Raw genomic sequence first — 15,723 nt, forward strand, 5'->3', positions numbered from 1 at the left:
TGGACCTGGCTGAGCTGTGTGCAGAGAGGAGATCTCCCCCATCTACCGGCAATGTGTTGATATCAGGGCGGGCTTACGCTGCGACGCACAGTGTGGTCGGTCGGTAGAAACTCGATTGTGTGCGCATCATCATCTCCGCTCCAGCTCCAGCATCTCTCTCCTCCATCCATCAACAAAAGACTCTCCTGTCCTGCCTATCATCTCATATCCTGCCTATCCTCTCCAGCCTTCATAATGACCTTCTAGCTGAATAGTGTGTGTTGTTGTTGTTGTTGTTGTTTTTGTCCACTGTGGCTGCGCTTCTTGCTGCTGACGTGAAGGGAACCGGATAGGCTACCTGTGCTGCATTGGCATCGCCGCAGAGGGTTTTGGGTGACAGCACGTCCATAGATTTGCGTGTTTTGTGCCGTTGACATCTACCATGGCGAAAACAGTCACATCATCCAGTGCAATAACAGGTAAGCTTGATGTAACGTTTGTTAGGCTTAGTTTAATAACGCTTTCGGGCTCTGTTGATGTGTTTGCGCCGCGATTTAAAGCAGCATCATGAATGACGCAATTAACATTTCCACTGCTTTATGTGTTGCTGGATGTGCGGTCATGATCGGGCTTCAATGTTTTGTTTATTCGCGAAGGATCACTGTGCTGGTCCTTTTTAATAGGCTAGATGCAAATCTATAAGGTGCACATTTTTATTTTCTTTCAAATGAATCCAAATCACCAGGCCGTATGGCTTTTGGTACGAGTTAAAGTGAGCAAAACAGAACTGGTGTGTCTCTTTTGTGTGCTTTATTTGCTTCTGTCATTGTATTACACTTTCTCATACAGATTAAATAAGTGTTCGGTCCCGTCAAAGCTAAATCAGACTAGTGGGTAGCCTTTTTTTGAGTGATGACGCCACTCAATCAGATTAAAGTGCTCCCATGGGTGTAGAGTCAGGACACTGGATTTCTGCCTCTGACACTGGAGGACAGACCCATGGATTATACTGTGTACTTCCTGTGAGCATCAAACCATTATGTGATGACTTTGTGGGTTAAAGACTGGGTAATTTTCCTCCACTCCCTAAAAGAAGGGAAATTGTCCAGCATGTCCGTCGATTTGACACAACTGTATGATTGACCTTATACCATTTTAGAAAAGAGAAAAAGCCTTTCCCCTGTTACATTAGTTCCCTGCTTCATTTCACTTACTCATGTCTACATGGTAGCATCTTGTACACATTGTTTTGCAGCTTGTATTTTTACTATAAAGTTGGATGTTACAGAATAATGCCTGCAGCACAATAAGACATAATGCATGGGCGGTATTCCCCTCAAAACCACGAAAGCTAAATGCACCCAGTTCATTTGAGGTAGATTACCAGTGTAGCCACTGAAGAAATCAATTCAATGTTAGCATGGAAATTGATATATGTTACAGTAATATGTTGGGTGTGTACAGTAATATGTTTAGTTAATAACCTAAAAGCCTAAGTCAAGTAAGAAAGTAGCTCTCCTGTCTGATATCAGCCAAACTACATTTAAGAGGGCCTCAGGGTTGTCTGCACGGTTTCAGTATTCACAATAAAAGCCCTGATTGGAAACAAGGTAATTAACTTGATCAAGTGAAGCGACTGACTTTGTTGGCAGTTTAGCCGATAATGCACATATTGATCAGTGAATTTGCGGAATTAAACTTATTTTTTTACTTCTGTTCACTTGGATTGAGAGGCATGTTCAAGATGTTGTTATTTGGAGACTGTTATCAACTTATATCCATATTACATAATATATGTATCTAATAATTATTAATTTCATTAATTTATTTTAACTATACTGATATATAAGACAGTTGTTGAATTATATCTGCTTAATATTAGTAGGTCTTTAAACTAAAAAAAAGTATCACTTTTAGCATATATGATATTTACCCCAGTGTACAGTAGGTGCCTATATTACATTACACTATTGAGCCTGTGACTGTGGTTTCATTCAAAGAATAACAAGAAGAAGAAAGAATTATCTTTCTCTATGTATTCTTATATTTGCTTTGTGCGTTAGGTGAAAAGATGGCGCCACCGTCCATCACTCTACTTCCTGACAAGAGATCTCCGACAAACGGTCACAGCTCTCCAGCCCGAACTAGAAAAACTAGTGAGTAATACCCTCCGGCATCTGTTACATGATGGCCTCTTTCCTTCCAAGTGGTTTAATCTGAATGAAAATCACTGACAATGATTAGTAATATTGCACAAATAGAAACATTATAGAATGCTTGATATGACTCTGTAGACATGTTAAGAAAATGTGTTTCAGGGCTGCTCTGTTTTTAGCAGCAACTATAACCAAAAGAGGCATTCAGCATGTGTGGAGTGACTATCCCATCAAGGACAGCTTCCTCCCCTCTCCTGCATACTGCTGCAGTTTGCCCTTGGCATGGGCTGCTTGGCATTTTGCAACTCAATGCATTTAACACAGAACAGCCCCAAACAGAGCTGAAGACATGTTTCCATCTGCTGGTAACAAAGCAGCACTACAGGTCAGTAGTGCAATGCTGATGCTGTTCCTCTTTAGATAAGTGTGCTCTCTCTCCTTCTATCTTGGGGGTCCCAGCTCCAACTAACACAGAGAAGAAGCCTCAAATAAATGGACACGCATCCCCTTCACACTTAGCAGCTAACATCAATAACAACCATGCAGGTAAACAAAGTAAGTATCTGTGTTTGATTCAATTAAATGGCTTTTTCTCTGTGCTCCCACTGTCTTTTTTTGTTCTTTGATATCTTCATTGATCTTACAGATGTGGAGGGTTATATGAAGACGGACGACAGGATGCGATTAGCCAAAGAGAGACGTGAGGAGAGGGAGAAAAGCCTGGGTAAGTGCAAGTGAAGAGGGTGATTTTTGAAAATGTCTGTAAGTTCCTGCTGAAATTATTTGCCAGTGCAGTTTTCCCTGTAGAGTTTTTTGTCATGACATTTTTCTCTCCACACTTTAATTGGTTATGGAAGGGCTTTGTAAGCCGGTAGAAGTGGAGTTCACTGGATATTTGATATGATGAGCTATGCCACTTGTGACAATGTGACAGTAACATAGACATTTCTGGAAGTAGGTCAGTTAATCATGCAGCTCCTGCGGTTGCCTTGTGATGACAAGGATTTCTATCTTCATGATATTCTCCTGTGTGGACAGACGGATACAAATTCACATAGAAGTTCACTTAATACTAAAGATTTTGTAAGCGTGTAGTTACACAAATAATACACTAGTCTTGAAAAATATATTTGAAGAGAGATTAAAATCTACTATTCAAATTGTTGTTCCAAAATGGTAACATATCTGAGACTTTCATTTCATCTGTGGCATATATTCTGAACGCTACACGACCAACTAAATAGTAAAAAGCCACTGGCAAAAACATTGGTCCATTAACTCAGATTTTTGTCCATGGAACCTGGAGCCGAATACTTCTTGTCTCTTTCAGCGGCAAGAGAGCAGCTGATCAGGGAGAAAGAGCGCAGAGCTCGGCTGCAGTACGAACGCACAGTGGAGGAACGCTGGAGGCGGCTGGAGGAGCAGAGGCAGAAAGAGGAGCTCCGCAGAAATGCAGTGGGGGAGAAGAGGAGGCACCAGCTTGAGGAGGACAGGGTCAGCTGATTTAACAAACATAAAATCCTAGTCAATATCTGTTCAATGTTCAATTCAGTGTAAGAATGCATCTAAATTGTGGTTTTGTGTGTGTGTGTGTGTGTGTGTGTGTGTGTGTGTATGTGTGTGTGCAAGATACGTACAATGTCCATTCATGTGACTTATCCTTGCCAGTGTGTAAAAATTACAAAGAAACAAACCAGTAGCGGGTTGACAGAAATAAGGTTAGTGTTCACTTAAAGACCAGCTCTGCTGTGTTGCGTTTAGGAGCGACTTGAGGCCCTGATGAAACGCTCTCTGGAGCGAAGCCTTCAGCTGGAGCAGAGGACCAAACGCTGGAGCAGAGGCTGCTCTACAGGAGCCGGTAAGAACACAGGCGGAAGATGGTTTTGGATATGAGCGGCATGGATGCAAGGCGTGAATGATCTGAAACTGAGAAGTAGTAGGATTATGGAACAAAAGTTTTGCATTTTCCAGAAGGTTTGCATTTTGCTGAATTATTGTGAGACATCATGACACACTATGTGTGTATGTATGCTACAGGGTTGTGTGCATTTGTGTGTGTGTGTGTGTGTGTGTGTGTGTGTGTGTGTATAAAAGAGAGCCTTTCTCTTAACCTGATCATTGCCGACAGCCTGGCTGCTGAAGTATGCATGAGCAGAAATGTATTCCTGGTTTCCCAGCAGAGATAGGATGAAGTTATATATCTGCACTGGAGTCTGTGCAGCACTAAGCCACACCTTTAAAACTTCTGTGGATGATTGAAATAGTGGAAATGTGAAAAAAAATGACAGAAATCATGTGTGAAACCTGTCTGCCACAGTGGTGATTCTGATCACAAATGGGAAGTCACCACAGTCTGACATTTTCATAATCTACACATAATGGCTTTAGATCAGACAAACAACAAAATGCGTGTTTTGGTTCCATTACATCAGGACATTCCTGCTGGTATGTTAACTTCCATCCAGGTCTCTACAGTTGGATGAGGAATTGCTCAGATAAACTGTTCATAATGCTATGTCTGCTCTGCTCTGCTCCGCCCGCTGCCTATAGGTGACAGTGAGAATGCCCCACTCCCTTTCTCTGCTGCCTCCGCCTTTTCCCATGGTATTGCCTCCCCCCTTCCTGCTGTCAGCGAATCTGGTAAAGTTAAGACCCCCTTGCCCTCCCAAATGTATCACCCCTCCTTTTCATCCAACAGTTACCCTGTCTGTGTTTGTTGGCCTTTTGGCGAGCTGAAACATCAACTCAAACCCAATGCAAACTTGTTCCTCCTCTGATGCTTGTTAAGCTGCTCTGTTGTTGAACCTCTGTGCAGATGTGATAAAATATTCTTCTGTAAAGTAGTCTGTATGTTCTGTAGGCTTTGGTATGTTTGCTGTTTTGTGCTTTGCTGCAGTGGCTTTCATCTTTGAGCTAACGTCACAAAAGTCAATGTGGAAGCGCGGAGACGGACTTCAGGGGTGCAAATTAGCAGGATGATGTTATCAGTGCGGCATCATTTCCTGGCATATATCCAAACTGGTCTTATTATTATCTAACCTAATTTTCAGGTCGAACAAAGCTGAAACATTTCCATCCTCCTTACGTTCTTGAGGGACTTTCATTCTTTCCTCTCTTGTAGAGGCAAACGGATCACCATGCAGGAAAAAAGAGGACAATGAGAAAATGCACCAGCATCAGCTATTTCATTGACTGAATAAATATGGTTTTCCTCCATTAATTTGTCCCTATCAGCCCAGGATTCCTCTGTGTCATGTTTGTTTAATGGTCCCATATTGTAAAAAATGGGGTTTTCATTTCTTTTTGGATTATGAAGCAGGTCAAGATGCCTTCCGTACGGTATACTACTACTACATACTATATTTAGGTAGAAAGTGTCGCTACATTGCTGTTACTGTCATTCCCCGGCTGCAATGACAGTGCAGAGACTCTGAGAGCACAGATATTTAAGACCCAAGTTAGACCCACCTAAAGAGACTGGTGCTAAAGTGAAGTGATTGGACAGAGGGTGATTACAGGTATAATCAGACAGACAGTATGACGAAATGAATATGTTCTAGTGGAAAGCCAAAATACAAGTATGAACCTTAAAATGTGCAACATAGGTGCCCTTTAAGTAAAGATGTGTTCAGTATGTATAGTTCTCTTTTATATTTCCCTAGAAACCAACCTCCGGATTAGTTTCACCAGATTAGTAACCTCTCAGTAATTACAAACAGGCTAAAGGATACTTGATCGGATCTCAATGATCTTAAACACTAGATATATTATTTTCACAGTTTGTAGATGAGTTAGAAGTATTTGTTTCATTTTTTTGAAAACATGGCTTTCAAGATGAAAGCAGCTAAGTGGTGCTGACTCCAGGTCCCTAGGGTAGACTGTTTTGGAAAAAATCGCTCATGACCTAGAATAGACATTGAATAGACAGAGATACAGTTACCCCACTGAGAGAGCTGCACAGAGATTACTCTCTACAGATGGTGACAGATGGATGAGAAGTTACAAGAGATGGCAAGAAGGCAGCTTCTGGTGTTGTTCGATGTGCTCCATGTGTAGGGCCTTTGCTTTTGTGATTGTGAGTTTGCACAAGGTCTGTGTGTGTTTTCATTTTCTGTCATTGTTTTGGGAGCGGCAAAGAGAAATGTTAGGAATTGGGTTCGAGATTTTTTTTTGCAGCCACAATGCTGGCATGTGTGTGCTTGTGTCACACTGCATACTAGCATACAGACTCAGGATTAACAGTGGCATTATCACACCATATTATGTGTGAGTGTGTGACTCATGGCTGAATCAGTCATACCGGCAGTTGAAAGACAACAGCGCGTTCAATATCCTACCCTCAGTCAGGTCAAAATCTAATTTGGGGAAATCAGTAGCCTCTTTTTGGCAGAAACTGAACAAGAATATCCAATAGGACAGAAGTGCTGAGTGGGATGCTGAGAAATATTTCACTGTTTTGTAAATTTGCAAGTTTTCTATCCAATCAAAAAACTGATTGCCACAACTTCAACCAGAGAAGAAAAATGTATCACTCAGTGAAACATGGATGCCATACTGTAAATCCCTAATGCATTTACACCTTGTGGCTTAAAATGCAATAGACCTGCCAACTGACTTTGGCTGCAAAAATGAGTCTGTAAGCTTCTGCCAGGTGCAGCACACAGTGTCCAGTCAAGCCCTCCCCTGGCAACTGTATGAGAATTTCTCTGTCACTTTTAGTTTGACATCATTTAATTTGTCATTATGTAGCCCCCTGCAGCCCTCACAGGTCACCTTTCCGCGGCTCGCTGAACCCTGCAGATCACAACAGAGCTGGACTTCAGGGTGGCTCTCAGTCCACTCCCAATACCCCTAAGGTCAGAGCTCGTACATACTCGTGCTGTACCTTGACATACAGTATACTTACGTAACATCTGTCCGAATCAAACATTGATGGATACTGCAATCTTTTGTCTTCAATCACACTGCTTACAGAAAGAGCGGCTGCGTAGGGAGAGGAGAACTGCGTCCCCAGGTTGTGGATCCCCTGTGAGAAGATCCGAATCCCCTGCATGTGTCACAAGGCACTTGGCTTCCCCAACTACCTCTAAGTGAGATTATTTGTTTGTTGAATGGTGGGCAAATGTGGCTGTCAGCAGGAACCATAACCTTGTTCACACAGCATTATTTAAAAAAAAATCATATCATTTCATTCTTTAGGGAGACACTATGGGCTAGACATAGTTTTTTCATGCACTGGTCAGTTTTGAGGTTTTGGTCATTGTGCATCCATAACATGTCTTCTTTCAGACTGGTGAAAATAACTTCCGAAATACAGATGTAGATGTTTATTTAACTTATCTTAGCTTAACTAACACTTCTACCTACTTCTAGCTAACTATCTATTTGCGCCTGTAGATTTCTCCTAAACTCATCAAAAGTCAGCGTTAGATGCCTCATTTGCATATTTAAAGATTAAAGTTCAGAAAAGTTCTAATACAAAATAGAATTGTGTTAATGTAAGTAATCAACTGGGTAAGTAATATCACTCGGTCAAATGTTATAACCCTAGTCACCTGTAATGTCCTGAAAAATGTTGCTATGGAATTTTACAATACATCTTTAAAGGCTTTTTTTTTAAAGGAGTTTTTTCTCATACTCAGCCAGAAATCTCCACTTCAGTAGCACTTACATACACCAATAATTCTAGTTTCATTTCTATGTATATTCTGAAGGTTTTTACAGAGATGTTTGACCGTATATCATTCATAGCTTTTACATTTATATGACTGGGGTGCTATCTAGTAGTTAAAATCTTTACCCTATTCACCTGTAGTGTCTCCCCTTAGTCCAAACATCTCTATCTGTGTGCAGGCTGGCATCTAAGATGCGTGCCGAGTCTCCCAGCAATACACATCAGTTCCATAACTCTCCTACAAGACATCGTCCAAACCTGTCACCTGATGATTGGAAAGCAGAAGACAAGAAGGTGGAGAAACACAGTGAACAATCCAAGGCAGAGAAAAAGAATACTGGCATCAACAGCCCAAATCTATCTTCACAACATGAGAAGAATGTTGTCAACACTGAAATCAATAAACCCAGATCTTCTAAAGGTGAAACCTTGGACAGGCACTTCAAAGGTGACACATCTGAAAAAAATCATTCCCCTGACAGAAAGGACAACATGTCTCCAAAAGTGGATTCCTCAGAGAAGAAGACGCAGAGCAACTCTCAGGATGGAGACAAGAAAAAAGGTGGACTTTATAAAAATGACAGTGTTTGTAACCTTACACTAACTCAAAGTTCGGTAGCGCAGTGATCTTACACCAGTCTTTCTGTATGTTTGACAGAATCAGCACCATGCTCGTCCACAGGGAAGGTAGCAGCTGGCACAACAAATGCAGAGGAGGCTACCAGGTTGCTGGCGGAGCGCAGGCGTCAGGCTCGGGCTCAGAAAGAATTGGAAGACAAAAGGCGGGAACAAGAGGAAGAAGAACGGTGAGTTCATTGAATAATCATAATCATGAATTAAAGACTGAACTGAATAGTCTGTGGGATTTAAGTCTTTAAATGGTTTTAATAAGTGTACGCACCTGCCGATCAGACTAAGGAAAGAGCAGCAGAGAAAGCAATTTGCACAGGAGCAGCGACAGGAGGAGGCGAAGGCTCAGCAAGTGAAGCAAAATGGGAAAAATGAGGAAGATCATCCCAGGTTGGAACAACAAGAAGACAAACAAAAGAAGGAGGAGCATGAGCTACAGACCCAGATGAACAAAGAGGTAAGAGTTCTTCATAATGTGCCAGGCAGTTGTTTTTGCCATGTTATCATAAATATTGGATTAAGATTTTTGGTAAAAGTCTTGTGTATTTCAGGAGAATTTTTGGCATGTTGTATAAATTGTGCTATGTCTTAACAGAGAGAAAAATCCCAAGTCGAGGTGCAGGTCGACACAGCGCGTCAGCAGCAAGAGAGAGAACTGCAGAAGCAACAAGAAGAAGAGGAGAGGCAACTGAGGAAAAAGGTTATTTTAACAACAGGCTCAGTGACAGATAGTTTGCATGCTGACTGCATGTTGCACTTGGAATATTTTATTTTTTCAGGACAAAGTACACAGTGATTAAATGTTGACATTGTTTTGCAGAGAATTGAGGAGATCATGAAGAGAACTAGGAAGGGTGAAGCTGAATTGAAGGTACTGTAAGAGACATCCCCCGTTCTCGTACAGTAGTCCCGTCGCCTTTAAGCACCTGCTGATTATGTGATTTTTCAACTTTAATTCATTAAAACTCTGAGTTCCGGTTGTTATTATCTTCATTAAATTTGATTGTTGGTGATATGGTTTTGTGTCCTGATTACCACAAATGTTGACTTGGTCGTCTCTGTTCTGCATTGAATCAGAAGGAGGAGCAGGTGGAGACGAAGCCCGTCTCCCCACCAGGTTAGTATGTACACGGTTGCTCTGCAAAGACTTACGTTTGCTTGCTGCCCCTGCTTACTCTACCCCTCTTGGTATGCCTCGCAGCTGTAAAAATGCAAACAGGGCATGCATAGTTTATAATGGGATTTATTTATTATCTTATTTGAGCATGCGCAGCAGTACTGTACATTTTTACGAGTTGGCTTGTGTGAAATCTCAATACGGGACATGTGACAATATTTTTTTCCAGCATTTTTGTTATTGTCTTGTTTTGCAATTATTCTGAAGCGTTGGCGTTGGCTATTCACAAGAATGAATGGATATGATCCTTGTCTACATCAACCAAGCAATTTCTTCTGTGGGCCATACAATTATAACCATTTGATGGAGAATTGAGCAGCACCCAAGGACTTTCCTCTTGGTGCTGAGAGGTCACTTTTTACTGTAGAACAGAGCCATGGGAGCAGACTGTCAAATTAGCTGCTCTTGAAAACGTCCTTTGAAGATTTACTCAAAGACTGCTCTGAGCAGTGTGAACTCACACTTTATTTGGAGTGTCCTGTTTTAATTTTCAACTCTTTTGGGTTTTACAGTTGAGCCATTGTCAATATTCAGTCAATATTTAGTCTCAACTTGTCCAGTAAAACTGTGGCTATGTGACATCAAGTCGACACGAGTTAAATTAATTTGATGTAAATGGGACAGTCCAAATAAAGTGAAGCCCACTGTGATGTTTTTCATCCTCCACAGGTGAAGTAAAGACTGTTCACACTAATGATCAGGTGAACGAGCAAGCAATCCAAAAGGTTGAGTTTCAGGTTAAAGAGCAGGTCTCAGTTAACATGAAGTTTTGTGCCGTGGTGAAGAAAGAAGCAGCAGCAGCAGCAGCACAGGTTGGCAATCAGAATAGTTTGCAAGTGAAAAACAACACTCATCAAGAGACAACAACACGCAGTGTTCCTGACAAGAGGCCGGACACCAAACACACCACTGAAGAGCATGGAGGCCAGCTTACCAGAGAGGGCAAAGCCTGTGTTCTCAAGCCACAGGGAAGAGAGGTGGAAAAGAATGTAAACAAGAACAGAGCACATGTTAAAGACCAAATAAATAAAGAGCTGATAAAGCCAACAGCAGATGCCAAAATCAACCAAAGGGAGGGTGGTGTGATGAATGGAGCAGTAAAGGGTGAAGTATGCGCCTTGAAGAGAAGCCATCTGACTGCTGAGGTAAGCAAACGGCAGAGCCTGCATGTGTTGACAGCTGCTAAAGGAGGGTCCCAGATGGAGGTCATTAGACCCCCTGTGGCACCCCTGCCATCGGGACACCTTTCACCGCCAATCATCAAGCTGGCACCACTAGATGTGAAGGGTACAGGGTCTTGTGATGAGGTGCAGTCCATGGAGGTCAGGTGAGTCATCAGGTAACACTGCAGTACTGTCCGCATTATACACTTGGTCTTTACGTACACCAATATTTTTATTTTTTATTTTACTTTTATTACATTACAGCCCAGCATCAAGGGAGGAACTGATTTCCATCCCAGAGTTCTCGCCAATCAACGAAATCCAGAACAACAGCGTGAGTAACAACCGTGCTCTTGAAGACCTGATGGACCTGACAGGCAGCGTCACCTACCCCAAACTGTCCTCTGGGGGCCACAAAGGCGACTGCAACAAGAACCTCATTGAGGGTGTTGTTAGTCCCATGTCAGACTCAAAACTCATAGGGATGTCGCCTCCATCCTCAAATAAACTTAGCATCCAGTAGTCCATTACTCTCTCTCACTTGCCTTCTCTCTTTCCCCTCTCTCTGTTACACACACACTCATGGGATGTCATATCTTGAAGTGTGTGCCCCCATGTCACCTCATTTATGGGAATAGAGCCATAGAGATTGACTTAAAAACAACTGTAAACCATGACTTGCAATATAAAGAAAACATATATTATATTCACATAGCAACTGACCATTGAAAGTAGGCCTCTCCGTCAAATACTCTATCTACCATGTATATGTGTGTGCAAGATGAGCACATGTGAAAGAGGGTCAGGGTAAGGGTTGTCTGGATGTGTGAAATAATGAAAAAAAGACAAAAATCAGGTTTTTAAATATTATAGAGATTTAGAAAACACACAATTGCTAACATATAGTATTGTACCCTGCACAGAGTCCTCACTGGGGTCCCAGTTTAGTCCCAGTCCAGGAGCGAAACCTTTTCAGAGCGTCAATGACTGCATTTGTACCTCTGTATTTCCACATGCCCTCTTAAGCCTTTAAATCTAATTCAGTGTGTTGCTGGAAAAGGCATGACTATTTAATTTTCCTCCTAGCCTAATTTAATAACATGTCAAAAATGTTCATCCCATGTTATTCATGCAAGTGTTGAGTATTGATTAGGCTTGAATTTAATGGATTTATCTGGCAAACTAAACTCAGCAGGGCTCCTTCCTATCCCGGTGCGATCGGACCACTGGATTGTTAACAATTTATATTTAATTCCCTTCATGTTTTTAAATCTTTAACTGGGACTTTCTAACTGCACGTTTAGTGAAGAGGATGATTCAAAATTCATCTTGAATGTTATCCTGCATTGAGAAAATCATGGCATCAACGCAAACGATAGCACAGACCTATACTATATGTTTGTTGCAGACTAATTAATTGCTAACTTAAACTCTACTGCGATTATACCGTAATTGCATTTATGAAGCATATTTTAACTGGCAAGACGCTCACATTTTCAATGACTCCATGGATGAGATGGATTTCCTGTGCTGAAAATAGTGACAGCTGAGCAGCTTCACGTCATTTAAAAGGTTTTCTGTAGGTGTGCCTTATATGTAAAGGGTTTGCAAGGCACAGCGCTAATAGATGCATTAATCTATTTGACATACAGTAACGTAAATGGATTCTAATCAAGAGGTATCTAGCTGTTGATGTGTAAAACTGAATTGCACTGAGGCAGGAATGCCTGTTTAACAATCAACTTGTGAGTTTGCCCTGTAGCTATACAATATGCTGTTTTTCTCCTTCTATCATGTTGTACAGCGTGGTCCTGTGTAGGAATTATCCAGTGGGCTCCTTTAACTTCTTGAGCAATTCATAAAATGATAATTGCAATGTTTCATTTTCTGTCTTTAAATGTGATTTCAGTAGAAATGCCTTATGAGGGACTGATTAGTTAGAACATTTCTGTGCAAATCATTTTACAGTCCTCTGGCTGTATACATTTTTCTGTTTGCCCACTGGGGTTGTTGCGTGTGACATGTATACTTGAACCTTGGTTTCAAACGCTTCATCCCCGCCATGCGGCAAAAAACTATGCCAACAGCTTATACACATTATAATGCCATTTATAAAGGGGCATTTAGATTATTGTACTGCAGACAATACATAGCCCGGAAAGACAAAGGCTTTTTTAATTGTCTCATGTGAAGTAGACATATATGGATTTAACATGCAATATTTGAAAGTTAGGATTTAATGTAGGCCTATAGTTTGCATATGACAGTATTTTGCAAAGAAGATTGAATCAATAAATGAGTGTTAAGAAGTTAAACAGTATATACAAACAATAAAAGAGTATTCAAGTTTGCTCATACCTATATTTCATAAAAAATCACAGTCAGCTCAATTCTTTAAGTTATGTAATTACTGTAGACATTGTGCATGGTTAGCATGATCATAACATTGTTATCTGAAACAATAAAATCTACAACTGGGAATTTTGGGTGTTTGTTTGTCTGTTTATGTGTGTTTGTGTTATCAGTTAACATAGGGAAACACAAACCACAAACCATGAAGTGAAGACAGACATGGAAGACCATAGAGAATGAATGAAACATACAAAAAACGAAATCACACAAACAGATAGATTGTTGTTTGCTAACCGCTATAAAACATACACACAAGTAAAACCAACACTGTCTGATGTAACAACCTCACAATAAATCCTGCAGCACCCTCGTAAAGTGCTTGTTTAACTGTTAGAGGGAGGTGTCGTTTTAAACTTTTTTGTCCTTTCGGAGGGGACAGTTTTTGGGTCGGTTGCATCCTAGAGGGTTGCAATGAGAGGTGTTCTTAAACTTCAGCATACCTTCACTAAAACAAACGGGGTGGCTAAAATATGATAAAGTGCTCCCTCGAAAATTACCTTGAAGTTGAATTAACATCCAAAATCTGTAAAACTGACATTGACAACATTTTGAAAAGCATTGTTATTCCAGAGGGAATAGTTTCCAAAAGGGTGTTCTGAAAAATAAGGACTTATTTTGATCCACGATGTATTACTTTTTCCAAATAAAATAACGGTGGGGGAAAATGTTGTGTTAATAAGTCTGGGATAAAAGCATATTGTTGAAATCATGTTGAAAGACAAGGCGATACAATGGCCGTTCAGCAGTCTACGTCGTTGTGTAGTACACACTCCGAGGCAGTAGGTGGCGCTTCAGTCTGGCTGACACACGCCGTGCTGTGTTGAAGGGCGAGGGCCGAGCGACCTATTAAGCTTGCGACGAAGAAAAGCAGTCCAACTGTGTCGCAGTCGCACGTAGCTTTCTTCTACACGACGGGTTGTCTTTGGTAAGTAGTAACCTAAATGACTTATTTAACCGTAAATGTAGTTAAAGTATAGTGTGTGGTAATTTGTTTTGTTAATCTTGGCGCTAAGATGTACAAATGACTCACAATGTAAATGTCAGTTTCCTAGAGCTGCCCAGCGTTAACGCTAGTTACAAACTACCCCAGGCTAGCTAGGTTAGTTAAGTGGCCTTAGCAATACGATAAGGTTGTTAGCTCGCCCACCATTTCTTTTTGTTACCAACGCTAAATCCAAACAGCCTGAAACACTGAGTTAGTGTTACTTTACTAGCGTCAATGCCGTTCTCGCCCCCGCATTGTAGGGGTTGTTTCTACCCTCAGAATAACGTATGTGTGGATCGTGTTAGCTATTTCTTTAGGTCTGCCAGTTGCTATAATACCATAAATGGAAGCACGTCCTGCCCAGATCCCTCACCAGATTTAAGGAGACTGTAACTGAACCCACGCCGACCATAGGAACAAATTCAACCTACCTACCTAAACACGAAGCCATTTTTAATAAGCAATCTTATTTGGTTACAATTTTGATCTTGCCATTTTGTTTGAAAAATGCGATAACAAAATCATATCAGCATCAACTGCTAAACGAGCTCGTGCAGTTTCCACCGTGCTCTGGTGCGTGAAAAGGTTAAGTTTGATCCGCGTTTTGAGTAAACTGTTATGTTCGCTAGCTAGACCAATCGATACTGAGGGCGTTTTCACGTTCAGAGTTCGATTGCTCTTATTCAGATTGGTTGATGAGCGACGTTATGTAAACTTGGAGCGTTTTCCCCTTGGTTCGGTTTCGTTTCTCACACATAAAATCACAGAGAAATTCAAGCAAGCCAAAATCCATCACGTGACAACGTTTAATCTGTTTATTGGTCGGTTGTCTATTTGGTGCAAGGAAATATATACAAAAATGAGCTCATCGACAGTAAAGTAAATGGACAATGTGACCCCGTTGTTTTCTAACGAGACCAGTGAATAGTGTCACTCCCCGATGGAAGTCACATGCAGATTTGAGTCGCGCATGCTCAGATTTAAATGGCTTACGGCATAACGTGTCATACTGAAATTTATGAAATAATAATCTTTTGTCATTCCAAACATTAACAGAAGATGGAAATCCTTTCGAAAATGTTTTAGCTATCTATGGTTGTTTTATTGCTAACGTTAGCTATAAACACCATTACACTGACAACCTTGTTGTGTTTGGTTGCTAACTTGTAGCCAGCAGGGAACAAACTTCATTAAGTAGGTCCATTCTTATTCTGTATTGATATTACAGAAGTATCTCGTTAGCATCTTGTAGGCTACTTGTTGCAAAGTGATGCATACGCGACTTAAATCTGCACTCGACTTACATCGGGAAGTGACAAATACAGCTCAACAGTCCCGCCCACAGCTGGTTCCGGAAGTAAAAACACAATGTAATTTCTCTATTGTCAATTTGAGTATAAGCCATAAAATTGTAACCATTGATGGTAGACTTAAAACCAGCTACCACACGACTAAGCAATTTGTATACGCTCATATACACTCACCGGCCACTTTATTAGGTACCCCATGCTAGTAACGGGTTGGACCCCCTTTTGCCTTCAGAACTG

The 15,723-nt window shown here is 41.1% G+C and overlaps 3 protein-coding genes across 10 annotated transcripts in view; 2 read left to right on the top strand and 1 right to left on the bottom strand.

Annotated features, from left to right (window-relative positions):
• Nucleotides 1-13,260, top strand: map7d2a (MAP7 domain containing 2a). Of its 5 annotated transcripts, none has more exons than XM_034890405.1 (17): nt 1-458; nt 2,043-2,135; nt 2,595-2,681; nt 2,782-2,859; nt 3,466-3,629; nt 3,897-3,993; nt 4,686-4,775; nt 6,885-6,991; nt 7,110-7,225; nt 7,989-8,371; nt 8,468-8,615; nt 8,722-8,896; nt 9,035-9,139; nt 9,260-9,310; nt 9,517-9,556; nt 10,286-10,943; nt 11,044-13,260. In XM_034890405.1, the coding sequence occupies exons 1-17, from the start codon at nt 422-424 to the stop codon at nt 11,300-11,302; spliced, it is 2,688 nt and encodes an 895-aa protein (XP_034746296.1). In that variant the 5' UTR covers nt 1-421; the 3' UTR covers nt 11,303-13,260. The 5 variants fall into 5 exon arrangements, with proteins under 5 accessions (XP_034746296.1, XP_034746295.1, XP_034746294.1 ...); XM_034890404.1 differs by having other exon boundaries at nt 5-458; nt 2,595-2,690; nt 9,520-9,556; XM_034890403.1 differs by having other exon boundaries at nt 6-458; nt 2,595-2,690.
• The window catches only part of lipia (lipase, member Ia), a 27,678-nt gene continuing 19,488 nt past the window's right edge, over nt 7,534-15,723 (bottom strand). For both annotated transcript variants that reach the window (XR_004659118.1, XR_004659119.1), the window contains exon 13: nt 7,534-7,544. The gene's annotated coding sequence lies outside the window, so the exon portion shown is untranslated. The remainder of the gene's footprint in view (nt 7,545-15,723) is intronic.
• Nucleotides 13,967-15,723, top strand: part of si:ch211-114c12.2 (uncharacterized protein LOC336578 homolog) — an 11,599-nt gene continuing 9,842 nt past the window's right edge. For all 3 annotated transcript variants that reach the window (XM_034890408.1, XM_034890409.1, XM_034890410.1), the window contains exon 1: nt 13,967-14,116. The gene's annotated coding sequence lies outside the window, so the exon portion shown is untranslated. The remainder of the gene's footprint in view (nt 14,117-15,723) is intronic.

The sequence above is a fragment of the Etheostoma cragini genome, chromosome 13 (assembly GCF_013103735.1).
Source record: "Etheostoma cragini isolate CJK2018 chromosome 13, CSU_Ecrag_1.0, whole genome shotgun sequence".
NCBI lineage: Eukaryota > Metazoa > Chordata > Actinopteri > Perciformes > Percidae > Etheostoma > Etheostoma cragini.

What these genes read in the sequence shown, in the direction of transcription:
- map7d2a (XM_034890403.1), top strand. Translation starts at nt 422, where the DNA reads ATGGCGAAAACAGTCACATCATCCAGTGCAATAACAG. An exon ending in AGGCTGCTCTACAGGAGCCG is followed by an intron (nt 3,994 to 4,685) that starts GTAAGAACACAG and finishes CGCTGCCTATAG; the next exon opens with GTGACAGTGAGAATGCCCCA. An exon ending in GGATGGAGACAAGAAAAAAG is followed by an intron (nt 8,372 to 8,467) that starts GTGGACTTTATA and finishes TATGTTTGACAG; the next exon opens with AATCAGCACCATGCTCGTCC.